Source organism: Equus quagga, chromosome 2 (genome assembly GCF_021613505.1).
Source record: "Equus quagga isolate Etosha38 chromosome 2, UCLA_HA_Equagga_1.0, whole genome shotgun sequence".
NCBI lineage: Eukaryota > Metazoa > Chordata > Mammalia > Perissodactyla > Equidae > Equus > Equus quagga.
This window is the reverse complement of record NC_060268.1, coordinates 157,565,879-157,582,701: the sequence shown is the minus strand read 5'-3', so window position 1 is coordinate 157,582,701 and position 16,823 is coordinate 157,565,879. Positions and strand designations below refer to the sequence as shown.

The 16,823-nt window shown below is 57.3% G+C and overlaps 1 protein-coding gene across 1 annotated transcript; it reads right to left on the bottom strand.

The window, feature by feature from the left end:
* Nucleotides 1–1,113: 1,113 nt before the first annotated feature.
* TRIM8 (tripartite motif containing 8) lies at nt 1,114–15,717 on the bottom strand. The gene is made up of 6 exons (XM_046654444.1): nt 14,138–15,717; nt 4,704–4,799; nt 4,121–4,354; nt 3,283–3,314; nt 3,035–3,150; nt 1,114–2,688 (listed from the first exon to the last, which is right to left on the bottom strand). The coding sequence occupies exons 1-6, from the start codon at nt 14,705–14,707 to the stop codon at nt 2,081–2,083; spliced, it is 1,656 nt and encodes a 551-aa protein (XP_046510400.1). The 5' UTR covers nt 14,708–15,717; the 3' UTR covers nt 1,114–2,080.
* Nucleotides 15,718–16,823: the final 1,106 nt, after the last annotated feature.

The window sequence follows — 16,823 nt, the reverse complement described above, 5'->3', positions numbered from 1 at the left end:
GAGAAGGGGGGGGTAACCAGGGGTTGGTGAGGCTAGGACACCTGCCACCGGACTTACCCATGGCTCCTTTGCTCTAGGGTTCCTGGAGTGGGAGGTGTTTAGGCCCTGATTCTACCCAGACAAGGGGAAAGAGAACTAGGCACCCAGCAAAGGGTGCCCCTCCTTCTAGTATGGAAGGGCACAGGCTGCTTTACGACATAAGCAGATCCATGTAAAGTATTAGGTGACAAACCAGAGACCATTTTTAAGGATCAAGCCCCCCAAGAGAGGAGGGCCTTGGTGTGCCCCAGCCCCTCCTTCCACCCCAGGGGTCCTTGTAACAAGCAGGACCCTGGCCAGTTCCTCATGGCAGCACTTCTCAAACCCCAGGATGTATCAGAATTATCAGGGAGTTAAAAATACAGATTCTTGGGCCCTCAGCGATTCCCACTGAGTCTAAGTGGGGCCCCAGGAATAAGCCCTTTTAACAAGCTCCCAAGACACACTAGAGACTTTGAGAAGCTCTGCCAAAAGGATGGGGGTCAGATGCCCTTTTCACTTTGCTACCCTACCTCCACACCTCCCAGAGCCAAAGATTTTCCTGCCTGTTCTTCCTGCATGCTCAGGGGCAGGGGCCAGAGCCCAAGTCACCAACCAAATATGGGGCTGAGTGACCCCCTCCCCCAACAGGGGCCAAGGCCCAATTAGACTAAATTCCCAGACAGGGCCTGTTCTGCCTCTATGCCCAGGACCCTGCCCAATGCCTGGTGCCTAGCACGTGCTTAATAAATATTTGTGGACTGAAGGAGGTAAGCTTTGCAAGCCTCATAGAAAGGTATTTCTTCCTTTGTCTGTCCTAGCTAAGAGCATGTTGGCAGAACCTCAAAGAGATGCCAGGGCCTGTGTAGCAGGGGGCCGGGCCTGGGAGGCCCTCAGTAAATATTTGTCAAATGAACCCAAGGCCGACAGTAGATGTAGTTAGTGCCTGACGAACTGACATTCACAGGCCTGGAACAGCTAGACCCGGGGAGAAGTGAGGCAAAGAGGCAGGAGCTTCCGTCCCTAGAGTGTCCCCCCAACAATGCCTGCAGACCCCAGGCCTGGGGGAGTTGGGGGTAAGAGGCGAGGCAGGGAGTGGGACTGCGCCATTATGTTTATTAGAAGGTTGGATTTCGGTGTGTGCTCTAGACAGATTACAGAATAAATACCTGCGCCTTGAGAACAGGAAGTCCACAATTCATACAAAGTGCTCACTACAGGAAGTTGCCGTGTCAAACTCCAGGCAAGGACCCAACTCCGGGCAGCCCCTCCTCCCCCACTGACCTCCACAAGGGCTGTGCTATGGTTTTTTATTTTATTATTTCTCTTTATTATTATTAATATTATTATTATTCACTTTTGCTGTGGTCACTATCATTGGCAAAGTTCCTTTACCCCTTTCCTGGACATGGGGTTCCTGTCTTTAAGTTTCCACTCTGAGGCTGAAGGTGCCAAAAGCTGCTTGAGAAGTGGCCTTTGAACTCCATCTGGGAGGATGGTGAGAAGAAGGAAGCAGGAGAAATCATTCTTGGTTTTAAAAAAATTTAAAAAAAGCCAAAAAACAAAAGCCCCTCAATCTACAGGTCATCCCTTACTCAGTCAGTGATCAAACCGCCCAAAAGAAAAGCAAGAGGAGCTGCAGGCCAGTGGGCACCGGTCCTTCCTCCCAGGGCTGGGGGAGGAGGGTTGGACCCTCCTGCCAAGGCTTGGGGAAGCTGAGGCTCCTTCCAGCCACAGGGGTGGGAAGGGGAAGGAGTGGAAGAAAAAAGGAGAGACAGAGAAAGAGAGAGCTCAGCGCCTTGAGGTAGACGCTTTCCCAACTCCAGGGCCACCTGCGGCCCCAGCCCAGGCCAGCTCCCACTGTCACCTCCGTGTCCAGGAGATTCATAATAAAAAAAAAAATCAAAAACAAAGCCCAAAACAAAACAAAATCCAAAAGGAACAGACTTGGGGGAATGAAGGAGGAAGGGAGGGAGGACAGGAAGGGCAGGTCTCTGGATGCATAATTCCCGAGCCTGGGGGCTGGACGAAGATTCCCCAGCGCCCCACTGCCCGCGTGGCGTTAGCTCGTCACGTAGTGTTTGGTGGACGGCTGCCCATACACCCTGTAGAAATCCTGGTGGCCGGGCTGCTGGGAGGCATCGAGCCAGTCTCTGACCGCCAGGCCAGGAAGGGACTGGGGGACGGAGGGTGTGGGCGGGAGTGGGTGTGAGTACTCCTGCGAGGGTACTGTCCAGGGGAAGTGGCCGGAGCGGGGATAGGGCTGGTGGCCGCCATGGTTGGCCACGGAAGAACAGTAACAGTTGTCCACAGAACAGACGAGAATCTTGCGGCCGCCATACTGGGGGAGCATGGGCTGCTGGGCGGCAGAGCCATTGGGATACTGCGATGGGGGGAATACAGGACTTGAGTGCACTGGTTGGGCGCCGCCCGGCAGGGCCACCAAGTGCTGCGTGGAGCTGCAGGGCCCCAGGGGCTGCCCTGACTGGCCCTCGCCGCTGGCTGTGCCCGCTGCCCCATACTGGCTGCCCACAGGGCCCGACGACGTCTCTAGGAAACTGGCCTCAGGGAAGGCCGTTGAGTGCTTGCGCTTTTCCGCCCCAGAGCTGCTCACGCCACAAGGGTACAGGGGGACGCTCTGCAGGAATGGCACCGGTGTGCTGAAGGGGCCTGTGGAGAGTTTGGAGCAAAAGTCGCCAAAGCTCCCATGCGTCCCAAGCAACCCAAGCCTCCTCTCCCCTGGGGACCTTTTCCATCTATAAGACCAAGCACATTACATCATGCACCATCTTGGTCCACGCTCACTACTCCATTAGCAGGTAGGTACTATCATTATTCCCATTTTACAGCTGAAGAAACTGAGGCTCAGGGAAGTAGTCCCATAGCTAGAAGTGGCAAAGCCAGGATATGAAGAAAAGTCCATCTGACCAGGGCACGCTGCCTCTCAGAGGGAAGGCTCTGGCATTTAACCCTGCTCAAAGGGCTCCCTTCCTTCCATTGAGGACCCCACCCTCACCTTCTAGCATCTTCCGCAGCTGCTTCTCCTTCTTGGCCACCTCGTTCAGGAAGAGCTTGGAGTTCAGGTGGCCGATCTTAGGGGGAGAAAGGCTGCTGCCCGTGCAGGTCTGGGTCCTGGGGGCAGTGGACGGGGCATCTGCTGTGAGGAGGTATCACCGGTGAGCCCGCCCTACCTCCCCGCCGGTGCCTGGCCCTCCTGGCCCTCCCCCAGATGTGTCCCCTGAGGGCCGGCTGCCATCCGCTCACCTGTCCATTAGGATTTTCACAGACTTGGTGTTCTAGGGGAAGAGAAAAGGGTTAGTGAGTGGGAAAGGCAGCCCGGAAAAGAGGAAGACAGAAGCTGCCTCGTCCTCTCTCACCCCAGGCGCGGCTGACCCTCTGATTCTGGGCAGAGTGTGTGAGGGCAGGGGAGGGAGGTCTCCATTGTTAGAAAATAAAAATAGCTAACATTTATTGAGCCCTTTCTATGTGATAGACAACACTGTAAGTTTTTTCTATACATCCATCATTTCATCCCCGCAACCACCCCAGGAGGAAGGTTCTGCAAGCACTCAACCCTTTAACTGAGATCTTTGGGGCCAGATGTGTTTTGGAATTTGGAATTTTTTTGATTTTAGAAGGGAAATATGGTGCCTGTACCATATATTACATGTCTTCTCTTCCCCAATCTAATACATCAATGTTTCTGCAGCAAAATGTTTCAATATTCGTACCAAGCGAGATAAAGACAGACCATAAATTGCCAACATTAGTTCAGGTCAATTTTTGCTGTTAAATGAGTTGCCAGAATTTTTTTCTTTTGGCTTTCAGAGATTTTTAGAATTTGGAATTGTGCATGAAGGATAATAGATCTATATTATCAACCCCATTTTATAGGGAAGGGAACTAAGGCAGAGGGAACATATATGACTTGCCCAAGGTCACAAAGCTACAAACAGCAGGGTGGGAGGGTTTTGAATCCATGCAGGCTGGCTCCAAAGCCCTGAGCATACTGGTGGAGGTGCTGGTTGGGGAGCAAAGGACTGCAGACTTCAATTTAGGAATGTCCCCTGGGTCCCACCAGCCGGTCCCAGGCCCAGCCCACCTTCATGAAGCTGATGTCCTCTGTCTTGTCAAAGAGCAGCTGCAGGGAGCCCAGCAGCTTCTTGGCCTCCTGCATGCGCTCCCCGAGGTGCAGCGCCTGCGCTGCGTTCTCGCTGCAGAACTTGGCCTGGGCCTTGTCCAGGACCTCCACTGTCTGCCGCAGGTCCTCATCCAGCAGCTGGTGCAGTTTCTCGTACTGCAGCCGCACTTCCTCCTTCAGTTGGCTCACCTTCTCCTGTGGGCACAGGGGGCAAGAGTGGGTGGGCAGGTGAGCGCTGGGGATCTCTGGCTGCCACTCCTGTCTGTCTCACATCCTGGATGGTGGAGTTGGGGACCCCCAACCCCCAGGCTGCCCAGAGCTCCTGAGGGCTAGGTCTGACCTGCCAATTCCTCGTCAATAGCATAGGGCTCTGTGCCAGCAACCCCTGGCATGCATGGGGGTCATCCGCTGACAGTTCACTGAATGACCAACCAAGGGATTCTGGCACAGAGCCAACCATACAATAGATTCTAGTCCAGGTAAATAGCCCAAGGCCCTGACCCAAGCCACCCCCACCCCATACCACGGGCTTGGGCTTGACTACCTCCACCAGGCGCTTGTCTGATTCAAGTTTGTATAGCTGGTCCTCAATGTCCTGCTCTCGCTCCTCCAGCCGGTCCTGCTGCTTCATCAGCATCTTCTGCAGGGACAGTTGGGGTGGGGGCATCAGAGGGGGCTGCAACTCCACCCCTTACCAAGGATGGGTGAGCACCATCCTTCCCTCAATAGAACAGACTCACCCTACAGATCCTTTGACCCAGATGACCTAAAATTTCTGCCACCCAACCACTTCTGGCCCCCATGCAATCCCGGGGGCCTGGTGACAGCTGTCTGGCCAGCCTGTTCCCAGGAACAGAAAGCCTGGAATAGCTTCCTACACATATCTAAACCATGAGCTTTCTGAGGGCAGGGTCAGGCCAGCCTCTGTTCTAAGCACTTTTCCTGTATACACTTATCTAATCATCCCAGTAATGGTATGAGATAGGAAATATTATTAACCTCATTTCAGAGAAGAGGAACCCAGAGAGGTTAACTAATTTGCCCAAAGTCACACAGCTAGTGTCAGAGCTGGGATACAAACCTAGGTGATCTGGCAGTAGGGTCTGTTCTTACCCAAGTCATGAGAGCTCTCTCGAGGGAGCCCCATCTTAGGGATGAGTACTCTAAGGTATAGAGGGTCAAATAACCTTCCAAGATCACGCAGGCCCTCTGACTCAGTCCAGACATCCCACCCTATACTTGCCTTACACTCAGGGGCATTGTGCCAGCCACCCCCTCCCTGTTCTTGACACTGAGAGCTAAGCCTCTTGCTAGCTCCCTCAGGCCCTAATATGGACCCAGGTGGAAAGGAGACTCTGGCTCTCCCTAAGACCTGAGGCCAGTCTACTACAAGGTGCTGGACCAAGCTGCTCTTCTCAGCCCCAAATCTCCTGTCTCCACAACCCTCTCCTCCTAGCCCTGCCCATCCAGGCTGCTCCATCCACCCTGTCATCCTCCCTTGCCAGATACACCTCTTCAAAGGGTCTCTCCCCTGCTCAAGAACCCTCAAGGACTCCCTCCTTCCAAACACTTTGGCACAGCAACGAAGGCTCTCTTACAACCCGACTCTCCCAGCAGGTGGGCTGGGATTCTGTCCCCAACGCTGTGCACACATGAACTCACTGCACCATGCTGTTTCCCTGCAGCTCACAGTTCTTCCTCCCTCCCCTTGTCAAAAGGCCCAACTTAAGGCCCCTCTCCTCAGGGAAACTTTCCATGGACCCTGCTCGGAGTTTGTGTGGGTCCCTTCCTGTCCTGGCCATGCAGTGGGGCTGTCACATTCTGCCCTCCCTCTATAGCTGTGCTGTCCAATACGACAGCCACTAGGCACATGTGGCTATTTAAAAAGTTAATTAAAAATAAGTTAAATTTGGGGCTGGCCCCGTGGCCGAGTGGTTGGGTCTGCGCGCTCCGCTGCAGGCGGCCCAGTGTTTTGTTGGTTCGAATCCTGGGCACAGACATGGCACTGCTCATCGAACCACGCCGAGGCAGCGTCCCACATGCTACAACTAGAAGGACCCACAACAAAGAATATACAACTATGTACTGGGGGTCTTTGGGGAGAAAAAGGAAAAAATAAAATCTTTAAAAAAAAAAAAAAGTTAAATTAAACATCAGTTTTTCAGATGCACTAGCCTCAGTTTACATGCTCACCAGCTGCATGCAGCTGGTGGCTAATGTATTGGACACTACAGATACAAAACATTACCATCATCACAGAAAGATCTAGTCTGTCTCACAAACCATGGTCTGATATCCCTAGAAAACTCACAGCCTCTTGAAAATAGGGCTTTGCTGCTGTCTCTTCCCAGCACCCTATAGATACAGAACATGTTTACTGGATAAACGTGTTGGTTTTGTACACAAACTAAGGTTTGTGAAGCAGACGCACAGAGCCCAGCTCACAGTAAGCATCCACTCAGCAAGGAGTGGTTCTTTTTCTTCATCTCTGTGGGCCTCAGAGTGACCCTCAAGCTTGACCTCATGACCTCCACTCCCATTCACACCCAGCAGGCTTCCCAAAGACGAGCTGTCACCAATCCCTTTCTCCATCCCCCAACCCATCTGACACATAGGAAAACCAAGGCCAGCAAGAAAGTGCAGCAACCCCATTTTGTGTGGGTGGCTAGCCTGGAAACAAAAAACCAGGACCCTGGAGATAGAAGCAGGTAGGGGGTGAGGCTCTCAGATTCTAAGCTGAAGAAAATGGGGCACCCCCCACCCCAACGACTTGACCTTTCAATGACCCAGGACAGGACCTCTAAGAACCAGGCCCAAGAGACTCTGTCCTACCCCTAGCACCTTGCCCTTCCAGCGGGCCCGCTCCCCAGCCCAACACGCACAGTGATCTGCTGCCAGCCTGAGAGTCAGAGCCTGTAAAGAAACACAGCTTGGGGGGCGGGGGGCAGGAATAGAGGTAGGCATGCCTCCGCCCTGCCTGGGAAGTACCCACAGTTGTGTGAAGAGGGCAGGTAGCACCCTGCAGCATCACCTGGATACGTGCATACAACTGCACACACACACAAGCACACATCGCCACCTGGGCCCTGACACCACCTCATGCACACTGTTGCATACAGCCGCACATATACTTGTACCCAGCCCCCTGTGTGGTGAGGGCTGGGGCTCCTGAAGGCCCCAGACAATTGAGGGAGGCCTGCTGTGCAGGCAAAGTGGCCAAGACTCCCCTCCAGGAACAGTAGGCCTTTTGACCTCCTCTGTAACACCTGGCCCTCAAATTTTTGCCTGCTGGGTGCCTCGTACCCACACTCAGGAGAATGGGGCCCCCCAGAGGCATCTCAGACTCCAGGTCACTCCTGTCTTCCCAGGGCCCGGCATATCTGAAAGCCTAGGCCCCACCCACCCCTACAGATCTTTGTCCCGTGGTCTGCCTGCCCAACTACTTCTTAGGATCAAACCTATCAGTATCAGATTAGGGGCTGAGTCCAGAGAAGGGGCAGGAAAGAGGCAGCCCCAGGTAGGTTCCCAGCTCAGTTTCTCTTGGAGGAGAGGAACGGGGCTGTTCCACTCCCACCTTCTAGACCAGTGAGAGCGCCCCCCCCGCCCCCGCCAAACCCCGTCAGGGAGTTCATGGCTGACCCCTTAGGGAAGAGTCAAGGGAGGCCCCTCCTGTCCAGACCTGGAGGTGGAGCTCAGCCCTTTCCCTCTTCTTCTAGGCTTTTCTCAGAGCCTTTCCTGGCAGCGCTTCTACCCTGGGACCCTGCAGTGTCTTCCCTTAGCTTCATGGTTCCAGGTCTTGTTCCCTGTCTGCCAGAGCCCTCTGGGGCAGGAGCCCAGTCCAGGCCTAGTGAAGGCAGGGTCCACATTCCCTAGCAGGTGGCTAGGTTTCATTTCCCCTCCCCCAGCTCAGAGGCCATGAGGTTCCTGTGTCTGCTGCAGGTGGAGGGGAGGGGCAGGATTGGGGAGGAAACTGGCCAGGGGTTGCCACCAGGGAGGGCTGGGAGGAGGCCGAGGCCGGCCAGCCCTCCCTCAGGGCCAGGTGATCTTAATCCTACCACAGACAACACCTGGGGGCAGCATGGGGTTGAGGGGACCACCACTACCTCAGGCACTGGGAAACTGGGGGGAAGGAGGAAAATATCTACTTGCTTCCCTTTCATTACCCCTCGCCTCAATTCCACTAAATGCTGAATTAGGTTGCTGAGAAGCTGAAGGATGCGGAACGGAGGAAGCAGGGCCTGGACCCCACCCCACTACCAGCAGCCTCCTTCCCATCCCAACCCCCAGGGAACTGCTGAGAGCCGAGGCCCCTTTTCCCACCTGGGAAAAAACCCACAGCTGAGAGATGGGCCCAGATTTCCCAGCTTGATCCAGAGCAAGGGCTCTCAATGCATGTGTGGGGGGTGGACAACAGGAACGACTTTACAAACTGCTCCCAGCGCACCGTGAGTCACCCGGACTGTGGCATACCTCAAGTGTGCAGGAGCAGGGAACCAAGGCCTAGACTAGAAGCACTTGGGGGACCAGGCCTCCAGCAGGAGGAGGGACAGTGTGAGGCCCAGCTCCACTTAGTGGCCTCTGGCCCAGGTGGGACCTGCTCACTCATGTCCCTGTCCCTGTCCCTTAGGACCTAAGGCCTTCCATAGTCTGCTCCTGGGCCTGTGAGGGCACAAGCATCAAGAAGACTTGGTGGCACTTCATTCCCATCCCCCCAGGGCCCCAGAACATCCTGTTCCTCATACCTGTTGCCCAATGTTCTAGACTCTGCCTTGAGCTGCTCCTCTATGCCCCTCCCAAACTGGAGAGGGGACAACTGTAAGCCCCTTATAGTCCTGCCCCGGGAAAGCCTCACATCCCTTTGGAGCCTCAATGACCAGGCCCAGCTGGCGTTTTTGGTGCCAGACTGGACTGGGCAGATGGGGGAGGCCATGGGGACTCTAGGCTGTATAAAAGTTAATAAATAATAATAATAAAACCCACAAGTCAAGCTTGAAGAGAATCAAGGTCAGGAGAGAACAGGGCTCCGGGGGCTGAACCAGAGGTAGGCCGGAGGTTTTGAGCAAGGCCAGGGTTGTGCCCAGGAGTGCCTGTGGTGGGGGCAGGAAGAGGGAGCTGGGCTGCTGGAGCACCTCTTCCTGCTCAGACCCCTGCCCAGATGACTCTCATGCCAGCCCCAGCTCTGGCTGCAGCCCCTGCTCAGAGCTCCCAGGTCCTAATCTCCTCCCCAGCTGCCAAACCCACCCCCCACTCTCACCCGAAAGCCCCCATCCCAGGAGTACATTAGCCTCTTATCTGTTGGGGCCAAGCACTCTCCCCTTGTCTCAGAGCAGCTTCTACCTGCCGTAGATGCCCCTTACTGTGCCTCAGCCCCTACCCTGGACCACCGTTAGGACCCCTGGGCTGAGGCAACCACAGACCCAGAGAGAAGAGGCCACAGGGCAGGAACCGGAGCAAGGAGAAAGGCAGCACCTCGGAGGCAGCCCCAGCAGACCCCAGAGAGGGTTTCCCAGCTGCAGAGTGGAATTAGCTTTTGCCACGCAGAGAGCAGCGCTCTGGGGCAGAAGAACAAAGAGGCGAGAGAGAAAGCCCCCCTTTGTCTGGGTTTGAATGCCAGGCCAGCCGGGAAGGAAGGCTTTCCCAGAGCCAGGGATGAGGCCAGCCAGGCCTGCCTGTTCAATCCAGGGCAGGGGCCCAAGCCAGGCTCACCTTCTTCCTATGCCCATCCAGACTGCCCCCGACACAGCACCCTGAGAGCCATCCAGCTTCTGCCTCCAACAGTCGCCACAGGCAACAAGCTCACCCTAAAGTGAGTCCCCTCTTCCCTTCCCCTCCCCAACACCCCCACCAGGTGAGAAAGTTGCACAAAACTCACAACCACCAACCACCCACCGCCTAAGCAGGCAGTCACACACGAGCACCGTCACGCTGACAGTCCCGCATGCACGCTCAACTTCAACTTGCAGGTGTACAGCAAGCAGGGCACACAGACGCCCTCTTCTCTCTCACAAACACACACACAAGTCTTCCTGATGCGGCAGCCACACACAAGACAACTACATAATTCAGTCCATCACTCACATTCTACCTTCTCAGAGATATGTGAGATACAAAAAATTAGTCACATGTGAGATACACAACCAGAAGTGCTGGTTACACACACACCTGCAGGCAGACATGGCTGCATAGCTACCCAGAGCTGCAGGAGGCAGAGCGATCAATAGGGCGTGCAAGACGGGCGCCCGGCTGTGTCAGCAGGATCATGGGGTCGGCAGGGGCTGGGTCTCTGCCTGAGGCTCCTCTCTGCCTAGGGCCCAGGGAGGAAAGCCAAGCCAGGAGGCCTGTGTGGACTCAGGATGGTCAAGAAAGGGGCAGCTTCATGACCCTCAGACCTAACTTATATACAGCCTCCCCATCCCAGCGCCCACCCCATCTAAGACCTCAGGAGTATGGGCTGGGGGAGTGGCAGAGCAGTGGGGTCTGCCTTGTGTCACCTGAGTCCTGAGAGAGCTGGACCAGGGCAGCCCTCACTCCCACAGCCTACCTGAGGAAGACACATGGGGCAGAGACCTAGGATCTCCTCCAGGGTCCCAGCACAACCCTCCCAGCCAGGGGCACTGTGAGCAGGGTAACTTCACCCCTGCACCCCAGCAGCTGCAACCCCCAAACTGGCCAGGGCGGTCGGATCCCCTCCCCAAATAACATCTCTTCTCAACTTTAAAGCTTCGAGAATGCAAGGAAAAGGGTCGTGGCAACCTTGGCAGCCTTGATCTGGCCTAGGAATGGCACAGAGGCACAACTACGGCCTGCGCGCGCACACACTCTCTCCGCATAGCCCCTCATACACTTAACTAGGCCTTATGTTGGGTCTTCTTTCCGTGCTGAGGGAGGTCATGAGACAGTGGTGCTCCCAGCTCATAGCAGTCCCCCATTGCTCAAATGAACCCCTAAACCTGAGGGCTGGAAGGATGTTTGATCACCTAGGGCTGCTGGGCCTGAGCCCACCTGGATGTCCCAATTTTGGCCCCTTAGGCCAAGCCCTAAGGGAGAAAATATTTGGGGTCTAGGTATGTCCCAGAGAGCATCCAGGCCTCAGAGCAACGTGGCCTAGACACTGACTTCCAAAGGGAAGAGCAGGGCAACAGACTTTGCAGGCCTGACTCTGACACCCCCTGCAAGTCCCCCAGGCTGCCCTGCTTGCCCTCCTGCTGGGCCCCTGCTTTAGGCCAAGGCCCAAGCACATGTGGGTGCTTGTGAGTATGCACGTGGGGGATCACAAAGGAGAGGCTGATCAGGGTTTCCCAGTTCTAGCCAATGGGGCATTTCAGCAGCCCCTGCCCCTCCCCTGGGAGGACAGAAGAGGAAGCACAAGAAGCAGAGCTATATTTTGAGGCATGTGCCAGGTCTCCATGCATCTGCTCCTATATCCAGGAGAATGCTGTTGCCCTCATCTGCAGCACCAGCACTCTTTAAGACAGACTCTCTCCAGCAAGGGAAAAGAGGCCCAGGAAAAGGCCCCTCCTTCTGGCTGCCCCAGAGAGGATGGAGAGCGCAATGGGTTCCTCCATGCAGGTTCCCCATGGCTTGCCCCCTCCCCGGAGGTGGGGCCCCTCTTCCTCCACATTTAGTAAGTCCAACTCACACCGAATGGCCCTGGGCTATTGAAGGGTTTCCAACTCCACTGCCCTAGGGCACCAGAGAGAATTCAGAGGGCCTGGGGTAGGAGAGCATGCAGGGGGATGAGACTCAGGCTGTGGGACACAGATGCTGAGCGCACAGAATTGCACATCTGGCCCTGATGCAACCCACTACTTCTGAGCCTGCCCACACCGGGAATAGGAACAAACATGAACACACACACACACACACACACACAGACGCATGCACGCACAGAGCTGCTGACAAAGTTCAGCGCCTGCTTCCATCCAGTTCCTTCCATGAGCAGGGGATCAGGGACCTGCTGGTGGGAACCCGAGGGTCTACTCTGCATGAGTAGACCTACTACTATGCATGAGCCACCCCCCATCCCCCAACTACACAGCCAGGAGACAGGTGCACTTGAGGGCAAAGCAGACAGTATCAAAGACACTCACAAACACAGATACACATCTAAAGATACCCTCCTCCTATCCAGCCAGGTACAATTATGTTTTCTCCCCCACCCAAACGAAAGACATGGCTAGCACTCAGACACGACTAAGAGCAAACTCGAGGGTGCGGGCCCCCTCCTCTCTTCCTTTCAGCCACATCTCCATCTTTCCCCTCCTGACTTCCCACTGCCAATCCCAGGACAGAGAACTGGACAGCCCTCCTTTCTCCTGCCTCTGCACTTTTCCCAGCCTCCTCCCCCAGCCCTTCCATCTTTATTAATAGCAGCAGCTTCCCAATACTGGAGAAAGTCTGGGCTCTGCCTGCCCTGAGTGGGGGGTGGAGGACGACAGGGGCTCATCTGCTTCCCCCAGGCCTCTGCCTTTTCCAATCCTGGGGGGCAGGGGGCAGGGGTGGGGAACCGGCTTCTCTCTCCATCCCCCACACTTCCTTTAAGGAACCAGAGGCCCTGTCCTGGCACAAAAACCCAGAGCTAGCCCATCCGATTGGAAACTAATTATACAGCAAATTTTATTTGTTATCCCTGCCCTCAGCCTATGGTGCCCCTCCTGCCTTTTGTTAGTTGTATGTGTAGGTTTTTTAATTGCTAAACAGTGACTCATTCTGACTGGTCCCCCCCTCCCCACAGGAAACAACCCCCATCTACAACCATTCCCTGCTCAGAGCTTCCTCATACCCCAACTCCCCACTGGCCTCGACTAGCCTCCAGGGGCCCCCACCCATAAACACTCCCAGTCCTACCAAAGCCTGGCCTCACCCCCATGATATCACACCCAGGCTCCAAGCTGGGGCTTCTGAGACTGGCTCAGACAGTCTCAGGCCAAGCCCTTCCTTCTGGTATGACTCAACCCTGAAAGCCAGGGGACCAGGGAGGGACCTAGGAGGAGCCCCCCCTCCACCAAAGGGGACGGAAGTATTGCCTCAGTCCAGCTCCAAAGCCAGGCCCAGAGGCCTGAGGGGGAAGGCGGTTTTGACATTGGCCACTGCTGCAGGGTGTATACAATGGGAGGGGATGCGGTTCCGTAATCACCCAGCCGGCAGCCCAGGGGAGCCAGCTGCCTGAAACCAGATTGCAAGGCGGCTCAACCTTAACCCACAGGATTCTTTTTCCGTCTTCCACTTCCCCTCCCCAAATGTGGGAGGGCTGTGATAGAGGGCTGGGCTGGGAGAAAAGGGCTCAGGGTGATGAAGACACATACTTTAAGGTTTGTTCATGCAGATGCAAGCAACACACAGTACAGAGAGGGCAGCGATTCTCACACATGGAGAGTGGGCTATCGGGAATAATCCGAATGGCTGAGACACTGTCCGGTGACACCGCTGGCTGTCCAGGCCCTGTCCAGATCTAGATACTGGGAGTTCTGCTCTCCCTCCGGAAGCTCCCCTCCACCCCCCAATGTGTTTCCAATAGGGCTTGAAACTAACATGGCTGCTTTTGTTTACTTCCTCATTGGTATGCCAGCATCATGGATCATGTCAGCCACAGCAGCGGCACCAGGACAGTCATTACATAAACAGCAGCTGGAGAAGCAGGACCTGGGTCATTGCCTTGGTGACTTTGCGCAGGGCCTACAGAAACAAGTCTGGGAGAGGGAGCTGTGCGCCAAACAGAAAAGCAACACCCAAACTCTACCTCTGTCAGCCCCACACCTCAATTCTATAAATGACTCACAAGATGGACCCTATGAGCACAGGTGCAGGAATGTATCAAGCAGCGATGGAGGACCCTTATTCCCAGGACCTTGCCCCCAAACTTTTAGAGTACTAGAGTTTGGAAGGGGGGGCCTCTGGCCTGATGTCACAAGTGTCAGCCTGTCCGGATGGGTGGTCCCCAGAGAGTAGGAAGTGAGTGTGTGTGTGTAGGGTACTTGCCCGGATCTCATTCCGCCGGATCTCCACGTCGCACACCGAGTGTCCCTGATGCGCACCGCTGTAGTAGCAGCAGTACTGGCACACGGCCACCTGCTCGGCCTCGCAGTGGTAGAGGCGGTAGGCGTTGTGCTGCGGGCAGCTCCAGGCCCGCACGTCGTCCGCCTCCACCAGGAGGTGCCCGCGGGCGGTGGAGGGCTGCTGCAGGTGCGTCTGCACGTGGGACTGGCAGCAGGGCGCCTCGCAGCGCAGGCAGACCTTCTGCGCGGGCAGCGGGGGGCCGCGGCGGCAGAACACGCAGTGCAGCGCCGCCGGCGGCTTCTCCACGTGCAGGGCGTTGAACTTCTCCACGATGTTGGTGAGCTTCAGGTTCTTCTCCAGGCCCGGCTTCTGGTTATAGGCCTGGTTGCACTCCGGGCAGCGCACCAGGCCGCTGTCCTTGGCCCACGCCTCGCCAATGCAGCCCCGGCAGAAGTTATGTTTGCACGGCAATTGCACCGGCTCCACGAAGACATGCAGGCAGATGGGGCAGATGAGCTCCTCCTCGAAGCAGTTCTTCCAATTCTCCGCCATGGCGGCTGCGGGCAGGGGGCCCGGGCAGGCCTCCCCAACTCCCTAACCCTAGGGTCCGTCCGGTGCAGCTGCAGGTCCACGGAACCCCGAGCCTCGGCCCCAGGCGGCCCCGACAGTCGCTCAGTCACCAGCGCCTTCCGCGCGCCCGCCCCCCAGAGGAGGGAGCCTCGGTCCTCACGCCGCGCGCGCAGCCGGCTGCGTCTCCTCCTCCTCCCGAGCGCCTAGCGGGAGGCGGCGGACTGCGCCAGGGCCGCGGCCGGGGCACCAGCCCTGGAGGGGAGCGCCGGGGTCCAAATTCCATATAAGAGGCCGCCTCCCCGTCGGCGCGGCTAGGGCAACGGCGGCCCGCGGCCTGCGCTTGGCCCCGCGGCTGACATTGGGGCGCGCCCCACGGCGGACAGAGCCCGGGAGCCGCACACTTCCTCTAGCGACGGCGGAGGCAATGGTGGCTCCCTCCCGGCTCGCCGGCGCCGCGCCTCCCTCGCCTGGTCCGGGGTCCGAGAGCCGGGGAAGCGAGTGCGGTCGCGCCGAGGGTTGCTAAATCCGGACCCGGCGGGCGAGGCGACCCGGCGGTCCCCGGGCCGTGGCGCGGGCGCCCCCCGGCTGAGCCGCCGTCTGCGAGTGCGGGCTGCGGGGCGCAGGCGGGCCGACTCCGGGGCGCTGCGTGCGCGCAGGGGCAGTCATTCAGATGAAATTCCAGTCCCCGGCCAGAGACACCAGCCCGCCTCTGCCTTCCTCCTCCCTTCACAAATAGAAACGGAAGGGGGAGGGAGAGAAGTGGAAAAAAAAAAAGCCAACCAGAAAGGGAGGGAGGAGAAGCCCCGGCGCTGCTCCGGCCTGACCCCCTCGTCGCTACTTCTGCGCTCCCCCGAGGCCCGGCGCCCGGCGCCCCCGCCGCAGAGAGACCCCGCTCTCCGTCTCCGCGCTGGGCGGGCGCCTCGGCTCTGCCGAGGAAAACAAGGATTGATCAAACTAGAAAGGAATTTTTCTCAACTGCTAATGAACAGGAGGCTCGGCTCCCGGCCCTCCCCTCCCCCCGCCCCGGCCCTCCCCCTTCGCCACCCCGGCCTCCCTCCCCCCTACTTTCTTTTCTTCTCGGCCTCTGCTCCGGCCTGGAAGGCTCGGGGCTGCGGTCGGAGCCAGCCTGCGGCGGCGGGGCCAGGCCGAGCCAGCCGGGCCGGGCTGCCTCCCTCAGCGCCCAGCCATCTTGGGCTCCTGGAGGCGGCCGCGGTGGCGGCGGCGGCCGGGGGTCCGGACGCGCTCGCTCGAAGGTCCTGCAGCGTTCTCTCTCTCTCTTTTTTCAGTTTTTTTTTTTTTTTTCTTAGGGGAGGGCTGGCGGCCTCCCTCAAATTAGGAGAGAGAGGGGAGAAAATGCCAAGTCCCGATTTCTCTCCACCTCTGCTCCACCCACCCCGGTTCTTTCCAAAAAATAAAAAAAGATTAGAATTGGAAGAAGTCGGCAGAAAGGCGAGCGCCCGCGGCCCCCGGCTGCTGCCCAGGCGACGCGTCCGGGGCGGGCCCGCGCCCGTCGCTCCGTCCGTGGGTCCGTTTGTCCGCCCGCAGCTTCTCAACTGAGGGGAGGGCACTCCGGGCAGGGTCTCCGCAGCGGCTGTCGCCTCAGAGCTTTATCCTCAGATCAAAAAAAAAAAACAAGAGGAAGAAAAAAACCCCCAACACTCTCATCACAGCCACCTTCAGCCATCTTGCGCGTATTATTATTATTTCAGGAATAATCTGTTTAATAAAAATAGCTGCGTCTCTAGCCCCCTCCCCTGCACCCTGGGCTCCCCGCCCCCTTTTAATAATAATCTCGATAATAAAAATGATCTGCGGGCCGGGCAGTCCGCGGCTGCCTTTTCCTGCCTTGGCTCTCTCGGGCTCCGGCTCTGCTTCCCCCAGGAAGGGGGCGCGGGCGGGGGGGTGCGTCCCTGCTGCCCGCCAGTCGGCCCCCTCCGCCTCTTCGGGGAGGGAAGGGCGCCCTCGCCGCTGCCGCGCTGTTGCGAGGAGAGCGAGCGAGGGAGGGGCCCCGGCTCGCGGGACTGGCTGTTAGGGGCGCACGGGGGTCCCCGATCTTCCCGCCACTGCCCGGCCTCAGAGTGTGCACCCGGGGTTGGGG

Coding starts and splice junctions, on each gene's coding strand:
- TRIM8 (XM_046654444.1), bottom strand. CDS start 14,707: ATGGCGGAGAATTGGAAGAACTGCTTCGAGGAGGAGCTCATCTGCCCC. Junction 4,355..4,703: donor CAGACAAGCGCCTGGTGGAG/GTAGTCAAGCCC, acceptor CTGTGCCCACAG/GAGAAGGTGAGCCAACTGAA. Junction 2,689..3,034: donor GCTGCGGAAGATGCTAGAAG/GTGAGGGTGGGG, acceptor AACTCTCCACAG/GCCCCTTCAGCACACCGGTG.